Source organism: Drosophila simulans, chromosome X (assembly GCF_016746395.2).
Source record: "Drosophila simulans strain w501 chromosome X, Prin_Dsim_3.1, whole genome shotgun sequence".
In the NCBI taxonomy this organism is placed as follows: domain Eukaryota; kingdom Metazoa; phylum Arthropoda; class Insecta; order Diptera; family Drosophilidae; genus Drosophila; species Drosophila simulans.
Genome location: NC_052525.2, coordinates 12096293 through 12110352, shown reverse-complemented (window position 1 = coordinate 12110352; position 14060 = coordinate 12096293). Strand labels below are relative to the sequence as shown.

General features: G+C 42.1%; 4 protein-coding genes across 4 annotated transcripts in view; 1 reads left to right on the top strand and 3 right to left on the bottom strand.

Moving 5' to 3' along the window:
- LOC27209183 (syntaxin-binding protein 5) overlaps nt 1–11545 on the bottom strand; it is a 34714-nt gene extending 23169 nt beyond the window's left edge. The window contains exons 1-2 of the mRNA XM_039296808.2: nt 11451–11545; nt 1321–1326 (exon numbers count right to left, since the gene is read on the bottom strand). Of these exons, the coding sequence (XP_039152742.1) occupies nt 1321–1326; nt 11451–11530 (86 nt within the window). The 5' untranslated portion in view covers nt 11531–11545. The remainder of the gene's footprint in view (nt 1–1320; nt 1327–11450) is intronic.
- Nucleotides 73–1366, top strand: LOC6725791. The gene is made up of 3 exons (XM_039296811.2): nt 73–236; nt 301–1165; nt 1197–1366. Exons 1-2 carry the CDS (start codon nt 208–210, stop codon nt 1151–1153), a joined length of 882 nt encoding a protein of 293 aa, XP_039152745.1. The 5' UTR covers nt 73–207; the 3' UTR covers nt 1154–1165; nt 1197–1366.
- LOC6725790 lies at nt 1466–5943 on the bottom strand. Its single transcript, XM_016173801.3, has 4 exons — nt 5780–5943; nt 2373–2521; nt 2125–2316; nt 1466–2049 (listed from the first exon to the last, which is right to left on the bottom strand). Exons 2-4 carry the CDS (start codon nt 2502–2504, stop codon nt 1477–1479), a joined length of 897 nt encoding a protein of 298 aa, XP_016039109.1. The 5' UTR covers nt 2505–2521; nt 5780–5943; the 3' UTR covers nt 1466–1476.
- On the bottom strand, nt 8842–13589 carry LOC6740091 (homeobox protein B-H1). Its single transcript, XM_039296812.2, has 3 exons — nt 13115–13589; nt 9554–10106; nt 8842–9390 (listed from the first exon to the last, which is right to left on the bottom strand). Exons 1-3 carry the CDS (start codon nt 13185–13187, stop codon nt 9138–9140), a joined length of 879 nt encoding a protein of 292 aa, XP_039152746.1. The 5' UTR covers nt 13188–13589; the 3' UTR covers nt 8842–9137.
- Nucleotides 13590–14060: the final 471 nt, after the last annotated feature.

Here is a 14060-nt window from a genome sequence, read left to right as displayed (position 1 = left end):
TGTATTTTTATATTATTCGTTCGCTGTTACTTTTTTATGTTGCAACAACATAGCCTGGCCACCCTGCGCTCAGTTAATCGAACAGCTGTTCGTCGCGCTATCCATCCCGCTCACACTCGCGTCGGTCAACGAAGGAATAAACAAACCGATTTTGAATCGGAATTGCTTGAGAAATAACACCCCGGAAACCACACAACCCCCATCAAAATGTCCGGCAAGGACGATCGATCCAAGGAGTACGTGCAACGTAACCACTCACCTCGCCGTTCGCACCTAATATTAACTATCCATTCTTTGCAGAAAGCGCAGGAACATGAAGCAGTACAATCATCACCATAAAAAGGAACAAGGGCGGTCCACCACGTCGTCGGGATCGCCGCCACCCACCTCCCGTCGCAGCATGGTTGATGTGGCGGACTCGAGCGATGAGCCAAGGTTGGCCAGGCGTGGCAATTGGCAGTCCAGTGGAGCAGGCCGCTCCTCGTTGGCACCGCAACGGAACAGGGACATGCTGGACACCCTGCCCAGCGACACCGACGATATGGAGCAATTGGGCCTGGATGGTGCAGCCATCGATGAGAATGCCCGTGCCCAGTTACGAGCTGGCGATTTCCAGCAGATGGCCCAGTTTCCCAGCCTCGGTGGCGGCCACTTCACCTTTGGATCAGAGCGCGAATGGGCCAACGTGGCCGAGGGCCAGACCAAGCTACACACCAAGGCTGCCAGTGCCTACTTCACCCTGAACCTCACCCGCCTAAATGTGGGTCTGCAAACGATTCCTTTATACAAGCGTATGGATTATCCGGCGTCTCTGTTCACCCGTGCTCAGATTGCCGCCCAGGAGAAGGCCGCCGAACGGGCTGAGGCAGCTTACCAGAGCATTCTAAAGGACTCCAATGGGGGCACCAAGTCGCGAGCTCCCTCTGCTAAGTCCAACAAGGACGCCGCCCCTGCAGCGGCGGAAAAACCAGTTGCTGCCTCAGCAGCTGAACCCGATGAACTTGACGAGCTATTGGCCATGACCGATACGCAACTGGGTATAGGCTCTGGACCCATCACGATGCCCATGCCTATGGTGCAGCCGGCCACGCCCTCATCGGCAGCAAGCAAAAACGGTGTGGAGGAATGGCTGGATTCCGTTTTGGATGAATAGATACATAATTCAGGAGGACATCCTAATCGTTTAGTACTTTCCGGACTATTACCAGAGCTTTTTATGCTTACACGAAATATTCAAATCACTAAGTGGCTTGCCTTTTAGAAAAAGCATTATTAAAATTATAAAATCTAGAGTTTCCGTTGAAACTTTATAGTTAAAGCAAGAGCCTTTTTATTGTGTATAATAAAATCGTTGAACGCATATATATATACCATGCGATTGTTTCGTGCAATAAGTTTCAAATGTTAGGTTAAGTTATGGAAGATTTCAATTCTCTTCTCATCAAAGTATCTGAATTTATGACAGATTCCTTGCTACTACTTGCATTGTGTGGCAATTTTGCCTTGATAAAACTTAACCAAGTGGCCATGCAAGAGTTGCATAAGCTCACAAATGGACTCCAAGAGCACCAGGCGCTCATGCAGATGCCCCAAATCGTTGTTCTCCACCATCAGGGGACGCAGCTCATCAACAATGGCGATTAGCCAGCGAACTAATATCGAGCAATCTTCCCTGGCCAGTTTCATAAAATCCTCGGGCACGCCGGTCTCCTGGCACAGTTGCTGGCCCTGGACACTGAATGGTCCGATCAGCAGGATGCTGGATATTAAACGGACCACCAGGTGCAGGGAATGCAGATAGGATATTACATAAATATGCGGCTTCACCACGGCGACGACGAGCAGCAGTGTGTTAGCCGGACGCAAACGGTGCAAGTCCAGGCCCAAGTCCGACATATGATCCAACATGGCCCAGAACAGACAGTTAGCCACTACGTTGGCCATTGTGGACAGTGGACTGGCCACGCGGCAGCCGAGGATCAGGTTGAGCATTGTGCTCGAACTCTGGATATTGAAGAGGCCCAGGATATGGACGCATATCTGGTGGATCTGTTGGGCAGAGACAGGGAAGGATAAAAAATATATATATATATGTCATACATATACATATGTATATATACTTACATGGCTTTCCTCGGTGCATGCCATATAATTGAAGCAATTTTGCAGGAAGAGAGTTCTCTTCACCTGGGTCGCCGAAGTGTCCTCATGACGGAGTAGATAAACCATCAAACCGCATACATACACCGCAGCCAGTTTATCGGCTCCGAATTGGATTACCTCCTGGTTGAGCAGTTCATCAAATCCAGATATAATCTGACGGAACACGTGATTAAATTAGGTAATGTTATTATGATATGAACATGGATCACCTCCAAAATATTGCCGGTGGCATAAATAAAGTAGCATTGCTCCCGAATCGCCGATCGACTCAAAGCCTGACGCAGCTCCTCCAAGCTGAATCCCTGGGGTCGCACCATGTGGCTCATGTTGTATTCTGACATCTTATCTGAGGAAAAAGCTGGAAAAAGGGAGTTATGCATTACTTTTGAACAGGGAAAAGGCGCCTTCAAGGATTTGCTCCTTCGCCTCCACCTCCTCCTCCTTCTGCAAATTAGTGACTGAAAGATGTGATGTGTGCAAATAGCCAACGCTATTTTAATGAGCTCCGCAACATTTTGACATGTTTTCCAAACTCACTTGGCTGACATCTTGGCCAAGCAGAGTACAGTGAAACCAGAAAGTAGGTACTTTTAATTGAAAAGTCTAGAAATTTACTATAATTGAAGTTTTTAATTTGAATTATTGCATACACATCTTCTGCATACTCATCTTCCATGATTTTAAATTAATTTTGTGTTATTATATTATAAAATTATCTAGTTTATTTGCAATTTAAAACAAGTTACATTAATGTATTAAATCTAATATCTAGTTGCTGGAACACTACAAGCTTCTAGTTGAATCGCATAAAATTTAAGGACTTAAAGGAGTCGTTGCTATCGGAAGCTTACTGTAGCTATGATTTTTCCTGCCTGTGTGTGTGTGCCCGCTTTTGTTTGTGTGTATTTGTGCTTGTCCTTGCACTGCTTTCGAAAAGGCTGGCAAAATGCAAATGCACGCGCGATGTGCGCATTTTAGCATAAAAGTCACCTGGCCTCCGTTTCCGCCTCCCACTTTTCCACCTGCCACGCCCATCGCCGCTTCAAGTTTCTTGCACACTTGGCGAATATCTGCTCATTATGCATTCATATTTCGCAATTACTTGCTCTCTCACACACACACACACACACACGCACGCAAACGAACTGGCGGTAAAAAGCGCAAGAGGTGCAAGCAAGATGGCCATAACAGCAGGAAACCGTTAAGTTTCTGTGTGTGTGTTTGTGCGTCCTTTGCTTGGTCTTTTCTTTCTGCTCTTCTGCTTTTTTATCGCCCCTTTATTTTTTTGGGGCATTTTTTGCACAGATTCCCATTGAAATTTCCATATTCACATTTTAATTATGCGTCGGCATGAAAAGATTAACAACTTTTTTGCCGTCTCTGTGTGCGTGTTATGCTCTCCTTTTTGTTTTTAATTATGCACATGTATTTGTTGATCAAAATTAAATGGCAAAGGGGTAGGCAACATATAACCCTCTCTTTCTGAACTGCTTGCCAACATAACCTCAATTTAGCTGCCACTGCTTGCGAAGCGATGCATGCTAATCAACTGGGATTATCTCTAGCATAATATGATCTATCATATCAGCGTCCAGCTAAAAATCTGCGTCAAGTGTAAAAACCCGAGAATCCCCCTCTATTAAACGCGACAAAAGTGCTCAATTAGCGAGGGTTGTTCAGCAAGTCGAAGGGGAAACGCAGACCAGGCCAATTACAGTCAAACATCCGTAAGTGGAAAATTTTTATTTTACTACAAGTTTGAAAAGATGTTAATACTTTCCATTGGGTATTTTTCCTCATCATAAGGCAAATTTGAACAAAATGACAAGTCTGGTATCGAGAAATAGCTTTTTATAACAGATTTTTTATGGAACCATCATTTGGAGGTTCAGCTGTGCTAATAGATACTAACAATCATATCCGGTTCCCGTCGGATGGCGATGATAATAATAATCAAGATGGTGATGACAAGTGGCAAGTAGCTACCCTTTAATTTTTGGGGGTGGACCGACCTGATGAGCCGCTTGTGTGCGCTGTTTGTTGTAACCAATCTGTGCATTTTACGCCTAATTTAAGGCAAATTGTCCACCCCACTTTTCTCAACACTTTTCCAACCCAAAACCCTCCCCCATCCAACTAACTTTTCCTTTTTTCGGTCTTCGAGGCCGCGGGGCCTGACAAAAGCCAACAGATTTTCATGTCATTATTTACTGATTTGTGGGCATTTGAAAGGGGATCGGTTTTCGGGCTTAGGATTTGCGTTCTGTAACCACCCAGCGAACTTTTTGTTTACTAATGAAGTTGTTGTTTACACAATTGGAAAGTATGATGTATACAAATGATAGCCGCAGTGCAAGTGGAATCAAAACCGTCCACCCACCAATTATCACGAAATGTCATCTGAGAATTAGCCACGTTTGCAAGTCGCGAAATAAGAAATTGAATAGCCCTTGCAATGAAAATACGTCTAATATTTCTGGCGGCACTGATGATTATATGCGTATTTCTGTCGGTAAGGTAAACATACTGAGCTTCTATTAAATGTTTATATATAATTGTGTAACTAGAAACTGTTTTAAAGAATTTGTACAATGGGAGTAATCAAGAAAAAGTGCCCAAGTAATAAAGAATTTGATAGTTTATAGAGTTTCCTGTATATATAAGAGTTGTGCCAAACTTTACCTTTTTTTTTTAACAGAAACTATAAACTGTTTTAAAGAATTTGTACAACGGGGGTAATGAAGAAAAAGTGCCCAAGAATTAGAGAATTTTATATTTATATATATATATATTTATATATATTTTATAAAGTTTCCTGTATGTATAAGAGCTGTGACCAACTTTACTTTTTATTTAAACAGAAACTAGAAACTGTTTTAAAGAATTTGTACAATGGGGGTAATCAAGAAAAAGTGCCCAAGTAATTAAGAATTTGATAGATTATAGAATTTCCTGTATACAAGTTGTGCCAAACTTTACCTTTTATTTAAACAGAAACTAGAAACTTTTTTAAAGAATTTGTACAATGGGGGTAGTAAAAAAAAAGTGCCCAAGTATTAAAGCATTTTATATTTATATATATGTATATATATTTATATATATTTTATAGAGTTTCCTGTTCGTATAAGAGCTTTGCCCAACCTTACGTTTTATTTTAACAACTTTTATTTAAGATGATTTGAGATTAACTATATCACTAGCAATCAAACGAGAAGATACATAAATTTCAAAATATAAAGATTTCAAAAATATACAGTTCAAAGAGCTCAGGAGCGAGAAAGAGAGTAATGGCCTGGAAATCGCACCAAAGAAATACTTAAAAAAGAAAGCTTTGGGCTCTTTTTGATCACTGAAAAAATTACAGAAGATCGAACGACTTCCTAAGGTCAATATGCTCCTGGAGGCCAAAGGCGAGAATGTTTTGAGTTTAACCTTATCATTGGCAATCAAACGAAAGTTCTAAAATTCAAACGAAATTCTAAAATATCTAGATAAAGTTTGAAGAGCTCAGGAGCCTCGTCAAGTTCATCCAAGCCCCACCCCATAGTTGGGGATCTCAAAGTTTATATACAGAAGGGGCAGGAATTGTAGTGAATAAAATTAAAACTGCACTCACTTTTAAGTTTTGTATGAAGTGTTTAGCTTGGCGAAGAGTACTTCACTTGTAGAATTACTTTTCACTTCCTTGTCAATTATTAGCAAATTATTAAGGAGCTCACAAATACTTCAATGCAATCCAACTTATTTCGCCGACCACTATACGCTTGTGCAACAAATTGCAACTGATCGTTGGAATCGGGCTATGGTCTCCCTTAGCCGTGGACTCTTTGGCCGGAGGCAACCTGTATGGCTCAGTCGGGGTTCGAGGGTTCGAAACTGTGAGACGATCCGAATCGATCCGATTCGAATCGATCCACAGGTTCGATGGCCGCACAATGGGACACAATGCGGCAATTAGGCATAAAGATGCCAGATTTGAAATAAGCAAGTGTGGCACGGCCCGGGGCACAAACACAATTTCGGACGATTTTCCAAACGGATAATGACAAACATTTTAATCACAAAACGAGACGAGAAACCGCCACCACCGCCAATTGCAGTGGCTGGGTAACACACAAATTTTCACACAATATGGCAAACATCGCGCAGCCATCCTCCAACCGGAAGTCAAGTGTGTCGAGTCCTTGTGCCCTGCCCATCCGCGATGACATAATCGCCCCTCAACACAATCATTATGTCGAGAATTGCTGTTGCGGTTTCCCCGAACTTCACTTCTTTTTTATTTTCCTTTTATTTTTATGTACATACATGCATATATACATATATTTTTGTTTCTGCCCTGCGGATGGGCCACAGCAGGCTGGAATTTAAATTGAAATTGGGATATAATGGCAGGGAGTAACTGTCAGTTCCTCCCCTGAATACCAGTGAGTACAACCATGGCCAAAGTCAAGTGGCTTCTGTGGTAACTTCATTATTTAACAATACCTATGCGGCCCAAAACAATCATTACTTTAACAAGTCCAATTTGTTTAGATATCAAGAATATTTATGTTGTCTTTCTGACACCTTTCTATAGTTAATATATTTAGTTCATATATTTCAAATATGTTCCATCTTAAAAACGTAAAGATGTCTATAAAATAGGCTTTCTTTTATTATAATATAATATATAATAAGTAATATTAATTATATAATAATTAATTATTATAATAATAAGTAATATTAATTAATATAAATAATATTTACATGTGCTAATAGTTTTGGCTAGTCTTGAAGTTCTTGCGCTTTTTCATAATCACAAGCAAACGTACGCAGAAAAGTATGCTACACTTTTGGCACTAGCATTTTCCGTTGTTTTTTTCAAAGCTGCAAATTGTGCGAACTCTTTAGTTTCGTAGTTTTCAGCCTGAATGCGGGCAAAAGCCGAAAAACTTTGCACCACTCTCCCGGTTTATTCCTTTTTTTTTAGTTGCAAAGTTCTCAAACGCCGAGAGCTTAATGCAATTAATAACTCATTAAATAAATACAAATCAAATGATGAATGATGGCCAGCTCAAAGGAGAGCGGCTGGTGGAGCCGGAGGTGCCTTTGTGCTCAAAGGATGGCTGCGTAAAATGTACCAATTAAAAATGCCATTCAAATCTCAATGGCTGCGCAAATGAACCGCATGAATGTGAGAATGTTGTGGAATATAAAAAAAAGAGGAAAGAGCCAGAAAATGTGAATCATCATCTATCTGTATCTGCAAGTGGCTGGCATGATGGGGGTTAGCAGATGCATTTTATTCATTAGATTACATTCACATTTCATAGACGATTTCATGGCAACGTTAACCTGCTTGCCTTCCCATTCGCCTTTGCCTTTCATTCGCATTTCAGCCATTTTTCCCGCATTTTTTCACATTGCCCGCCCCGCTTCTTTGGCTTTTCCGTTTTGTTTCCGGTGGCTCCCTTCAAGTATCTTTTTAATTAGCGTTCTGTGCCGCTCTGCACCACTTGAAAACTACTGCTCTCCCGTCGCCTGCCCCTATATCATCATGCCCGTATCCTCGATGGGTTGGCTTGGGTTGGATTGGGTTGGGTTGGCTGGTGTCCTATGGCATGGCATACACTATGGCATGGTTATACTATATCCATCTAGCCCTCTCTCTCGCTCGTTAACTCACTCACCGCAGATTCAATTTGTGGCTAAACATTTCTCCTCCTTTTTGTGTAGCGAGCTAAATGGGCATGAAAATATAACTGTAGCTACAGACGATCCTCGATGGAAAGAACTAAATAAGCAGAATAGTTTACATTTTTTTTTAAATATTTAAATGCAAACGATCTTGTTCTTGGTTGTTGCAATCTCCTTCATATGTCACATGTTGATTGTTGCATGTTCTATGTTGTATGTTGGATATCTCTTGTTTGTCCAAATATCCTTAGATGTAGGTTTCTTTTCAGTTTGTGCTAGGGAATCCCTACTGTATATGACGCTGCTATCGCATCCTCGTTTGCCAGGACGCACTGCTGCCATCTCTTTCTGGCGCTCATGCGCTCTCTGCGCTCCGTTGGCCCGTTATAATTGCGACCAGAGTTGTTGCTTGTTTTCCGGTTGGCTGCTTCATCTTTCCTCTCTTTTTCCCTCCGTATCGCCCTCTCTCTCTCTCACACACTCCCTCGCAAGCTGCCTGGCAGCTCCATGCGAATAATATATATAGAGTGGGTCTATATACAGATAGGTGTAGACGCGATATCCTGCCCGTTGGGTGGGCATATGTCGCGGGCTATTTGCTATATAGCGACAAATTGATATCGTTTTGTGCGATTCGCTCAAGTTGATTTTCAAGCATGACTCACAGCTCACCGATTTGCAGATTTGCAGATGGGCGAGCGGCATTTAACCGATACGTTGCATTCGATTCTGTTGTGAATTATTCAATTGCACCCAACACAGCACATGCATATATAAAGACTTTTAGTAAAATTGAACAATCGGCAACGATCGATTTTAGTGATCGATCATTATCGTTTCTCAAAGTTATCGGAAGTCTAACGTTTGATTTGTTATTCGATTTGATATTCTGTAAAAGTACCACATCTCCTTAACTTTATACTAGTTAGCTTTGATATAGTTTTGTTTTTTTAATTAATTTAAATTAGATCACCTCCCAAGTGAAAACGCTTAAAGACGTGCAATTGAATGTTTATTCTGGCAAAAAAAAAAGTCCATAGAGTGCGATGAAAAAAAAGAGATTTTTAGTTTTATAATACAGTTAATTAATTCGACTATGCTTATGTTTATGATTATATTGTTAAGTACGTATTATAATAATAATATCGGGTATGCTTGGTAAATATCAGCACATCGCTTGACTTTCATTAATTTATCCCGATCGGTTATTGCACAAAAACTGTTTTCTTCCATACGCATTATATACACAGGCAGCTGGGGAAAGTGGGATGGTGGGGGAGTTAGGGGCGTGGCTCCTACATGGGACATCCGTGGACGTAGCCGACGTTACGGAAAATGGCCGCCGCTGCGGCGGAAGTTAGAAAATTGCACGGATTGCTGGCAGCCGCTGCAGCGGCGGCGGCGGCACTAAAAGAACTGCTCAGTCCGCTGGGACAGCAGCCGAGTCCGCCCGCACCGCCGCCATCCTGGACCACAAAGTCCTTCTCCATGGTCGCCTGATGACGCAGCTGCTCCAGACGCAGTTGATTCTGTCGCTTCCACTTGGTCCTGCAATGGAAAAGGCAAATGAATCGCTTACAATCGTTGTCACACGGTTAGATATTTCTAACTACAGTTTCTAATCAGAACTTCTTGTTTCATTATCCATTATCCTATCAATTTTAAAGTGCGTACTTTCCAATTTAGGACTTGACTCTCTATCCAGACTCACCGGCGATTCTGGTACCAGGTTTTCACCTGCGTCTCGGACAGATTGAGCGTTTCGGCCACATCGCTGCGATCGGCCACGCTCAGGTACTTCTGGCACCGGAACTTCCGCTCCAAGTAGGCGAGCTGGGCGTGGGTGAAGGCGGTTCGGCGGCGTCGCGGCTTCCGGCCACTTTTGCTCAGCTGCAGCTTGTGCTCCGCATAGCCGCCACTTGTTCCGCCGCCGGATCCCGGGCCACTGCCATTGCCGTTGGCATCCCGATCCCCATTGGCACCACTGGCGGCCGCTGCCAGGAGTCCAGCAGCCACGCCCGCCGCCGCTGCAGCGGCACTCAGTCCGCCGGCTACTCCTCCTCCTCCGCCTCCACCCGATCCTGTGCCAGAGCCGGGGCCTCTTGTGGCCGATAGGCAGGACTCCACACTGGATTCGTCGTGGTGGGTGAATCTGCGGTGATGGTGCGACAGCAGGAGTTCCTGCTGGCAGCCAGCAGCCGTCGAGTCCGGCGTAGATCGATCCTCGATGTCTATATCCGAATCGTCGTTGGAGAGCTCCAGTTCTGGAAATAGGAAACCAAAGGGAGGATTAGAAAAATGTAGTTGCAAGTGTTCAATTATCCTAAAGACATCCTGCTTTTATTTGTAAACAAAAGGCTTTCCACTCATTTAAAAATTTCCAAAATCAGACAGCAGTGTGGGCAAATTAATTTTTGAACCTATTCAAAACCTCCGATTGACCACGAGTCACTCGGATTCAATTGGAGTGCAGAGTGCAGGCCGAGTGTCAAGTGGACGTCGGAATAAAGATACCGGCTTTAAGACACTGTTGCCTGTTTTCAGGCGCAGCGTGGCACTAATGCGTTCAACCTCTTCTTTTCGCGCGTGCAACCACTTCCGGTCGAGAAGCGACCTGGGAAACCCATTGCCACACCACACCACATCAAACCACACCACATCGCATCGCAAGCGGCAATAGACAATCGCATTGGATGAAGTGCTATCAAATCGGATGGGCGAATCAAGTGGGCGTTGGTCCGTTTGGATGACAGGGCGGCGAATCGGATGAGTTGCAATTTGCAGCAATCAACGTGTTATTTATATCCGTCGCACATACACTCGCATCCTGAACACAATTCCAAATCGGAGTCGAACCCGGACCGAAAATCGCGCGCTGCGGGCTGCCTGATTAAATTCACGTGTCGACGAGCTCTCAATTGTTTTTCCTATTGGAATTTACATGGTCTGCTCCACGCTGCACTGAGAGAAATGTGTCGTCTACAAGTACTTACTTTTTTCTTAAACAAAATCAAAATAAAACTTTTTATTACTATTTTTAATGTTTATTCCTTTTCAATACTATTCATATATTTCTTTTCGACTTATGAAACAATTATTAAAGTAAAAACCAGAGTTATATTGGCAAAAAAGAAAAAGGACCTTTTACCGACGTTTCACAACACTCAACCCACTTTTCACATTATTTATAATTCTGAATATCTATTTATTTCGCCCAGTGGCGCTTACTTAACACTCAACTTTTTAGAAGAACATCATTTTCGATTCGCCACAGGCGCTCACGTGTGTTCGCCCAGCAAGGATTCTTCTATATTTTCCGCCCACTTTTTTCGAGTGCCAACTGAACGGGCGGAAATTATTTTTATATTTGTGTATTTTAACCCCAAATGGGTTTCGACATCTGATTCCATTTATAACGATTTGCGCAGACAGGACGGAAGGGTAGATGGTGGATATAGGTACATATGTCTGTGCATGTGAGGGGATATTCAATTATGTGTGGATATCCTGGGGAGCGTCTCGAGTGAGTTCTTTCATTTTCCTCGAAAAGTCACGTCGTATCAATTTGCGGCACAATTGCCATTTAATAGGCACTTGAACTGTGAGACACACATCTGAAGAATGAAGACTGGCGAAAGCCGGCGACTTGTCGATTTGAATGGAGAAAGTGGGTGAAATGGTCTCGCATGTGCCGGCAATTTGGACTTATTTGGACATTGGAATAACGTATGTGTGTCCTAATAATATACAAATTTCATGTTTTGCATTTATCCACGCCGTTACTAACGTTGAGTTCAAGGCAGAATCGAAACGTAAGGTATGCTTGCAGTGAAAGTTTCACTTTCTTCCTCTAACTGACAGCAATTAGCCTCTAAATAGTTGTAATTGTTGAGCTAAACTTTATTTAATGTCATGCCTAATTAGAGGATAACACATGCAGTTGGCACAAACCAAAAAACAAAGCATACGTAAGCGGGCACCGCAGGCGGTACACTGCGAAAAAATATAAATACCCATTTAAATAGGTTGAGAAATGACTATATTTATCTACGAATAATTTTTACATATATTTCTTTTATAATTTTTTTTTTCTTTAATACTTGAAGATGACTTTTGTTTAATTATATTTTCTTGACTCAAAGTCAACACTTGTAAAGATCACGATTCGATTTCTCTGTGTACTTGTGCGAGGATGCGAAAGCATTTGTCATGACTGAGTTTTCAGTCCCATTTGCATTGGCATCCACCACGACATTTTCTCTTTCGGTTTCCGATCCCCTGGCTAAAAACAATTAAAGTGCTCGTACGTGACAAATTGCTCGAGCGCAGGTTACGAATAAAGCAGTGTCAACAGCAACAAAAATACTATTAACTGCCAACCCCACACAGGCAGAAAAAAAGCTATAAAGTAAATAAGAAATATATTGAAAATAACAATAATTACCACGACTATTGAAATCTTACATTTACCATAGGCTAAAATATTTTTGAAAAATATAAAACAAAATCAAGATATCGTATTGAAAAATTATATTTTTCGGTGCAAGCAAGCAGTGCACAAATAAATTACTGCCTGAAGCTGTGGTTTTTGTTGTTTCCACTCAACCCCTCTCGCTCACCCACTGTCTAGCCATCCCACTCGCTCTCATCGCCATCTCACTCACACCGCTAAAAGTTTTGTTTTTGCGATAATTGAGCAAAGTGTGAGATTTAAATGCCACAGGCGGGTAAAAAACCAGATGACAGAATTGGGGGCGTCAAAAGAGAGTGAGCAAGGCAATTTGTCAGTGGTTTTAGCCAAAAACTCCCCTTATTTACCCCTCAGCCAACAGCGAAACATCAAAGAACGGGAGATTGGAACAATGAACAGGCTAATTGGCCAAAAAAGGCGTTTATATTATGTATGTATGTTTCACATGTGAGAGTGTATGCAAAATGATAGGTTATATTTAATTACATGGAAGTCTTGTTATTTACCGTTAGTATGGAGCTAAACAGTTGTTTGCTTTAAAAAATATATCTATCATTAGCAGAGAACTGATATAAACTAGATATTTAAGGACATCCCTTTTTACAAATAATATCTAGTTAAGGAAACAAATTATATTCCATAAAGGAATATTTTTGTTTTGATACTAGTTATAGTAGCAGAATTTTTACAGTTTTATAGATATGACTATATGATAAGGTAAATATGGTAAATGATATACCGCATAGGATTTAAACGGTACAAAATATATAAACTATCTTCGAAACGATTCCAAAAACTCACCCGAATCTGTTTGTCGTCGATTAATCAAATCGCCCAGAAGATCGCGTATTAAAAAAGATTTTGAGCTCTGCATTTTAATGGATCTGCAGTCCTTATGGCAAAACCGATGCTGAAGTGTGATTTGCAGATTGTTTTAGAACAGGTTTTGAGGTAACTGGCACATTTGAAACATTTTGCACTAGAAACCCCGTTGCAACAATAACAAAAATAGTTTGTCTTTATTTGTTAAGTGGCTTTGAATGCATTTATTTGATAATCCCTTTTTATTTTATCCTTTGGCGTTTGGCCGACGGCAGTGCTGTGCAAATTTGGCGATTATCCTTGGGCCTTGGATCTGTTCTACGCGTAATCGAATTTTCCAGGACGAAACACGCACACACACATTCACACAGACAGACGGACAGAAGGTAACTGTAACTGAACCGCTAAGCGCCGAGTCAAATGAACAACTGAAATGCGAAACGTCGAACGTTTATTAATCCTTTTAGCGAACATCGCCAGGATTCACCCCCTCACACACACACACACACACACACAAGTGAATTACGCGGATTTGTTGCTGTAAACGGGACAGTTTAGCGCCCACGTCGACGTCGACGCTTGCAGAGGAAAAGTCCAGCAACAACATCAGCAAAATGAGTGAAAAAAAATATAGCTACAAAAAGGAAACTTTCGCAATGGCCGCTGCCATTTAACCGTTATTTAATCAGTTGCCTTAGACGCACAGCATCATCAACAGCAGCATGCCGTCCCACTCGCTCACCGACTTCCGCTGTCCCGTTAGCCATTTTGTTTGCCGTTTTCCCGGTGGGAGAGCAGGTGAACAACAGCTTGCCGTCTCCCTCATCGCCCAGGGTTGCCGTCGCGCCATTGGCTGTCATTCTGGCCACCCCTAAATGTCCCGGGGGAAAAAAGCAACCCTTAAAGCTCTCGCGTTTCCTTAGCC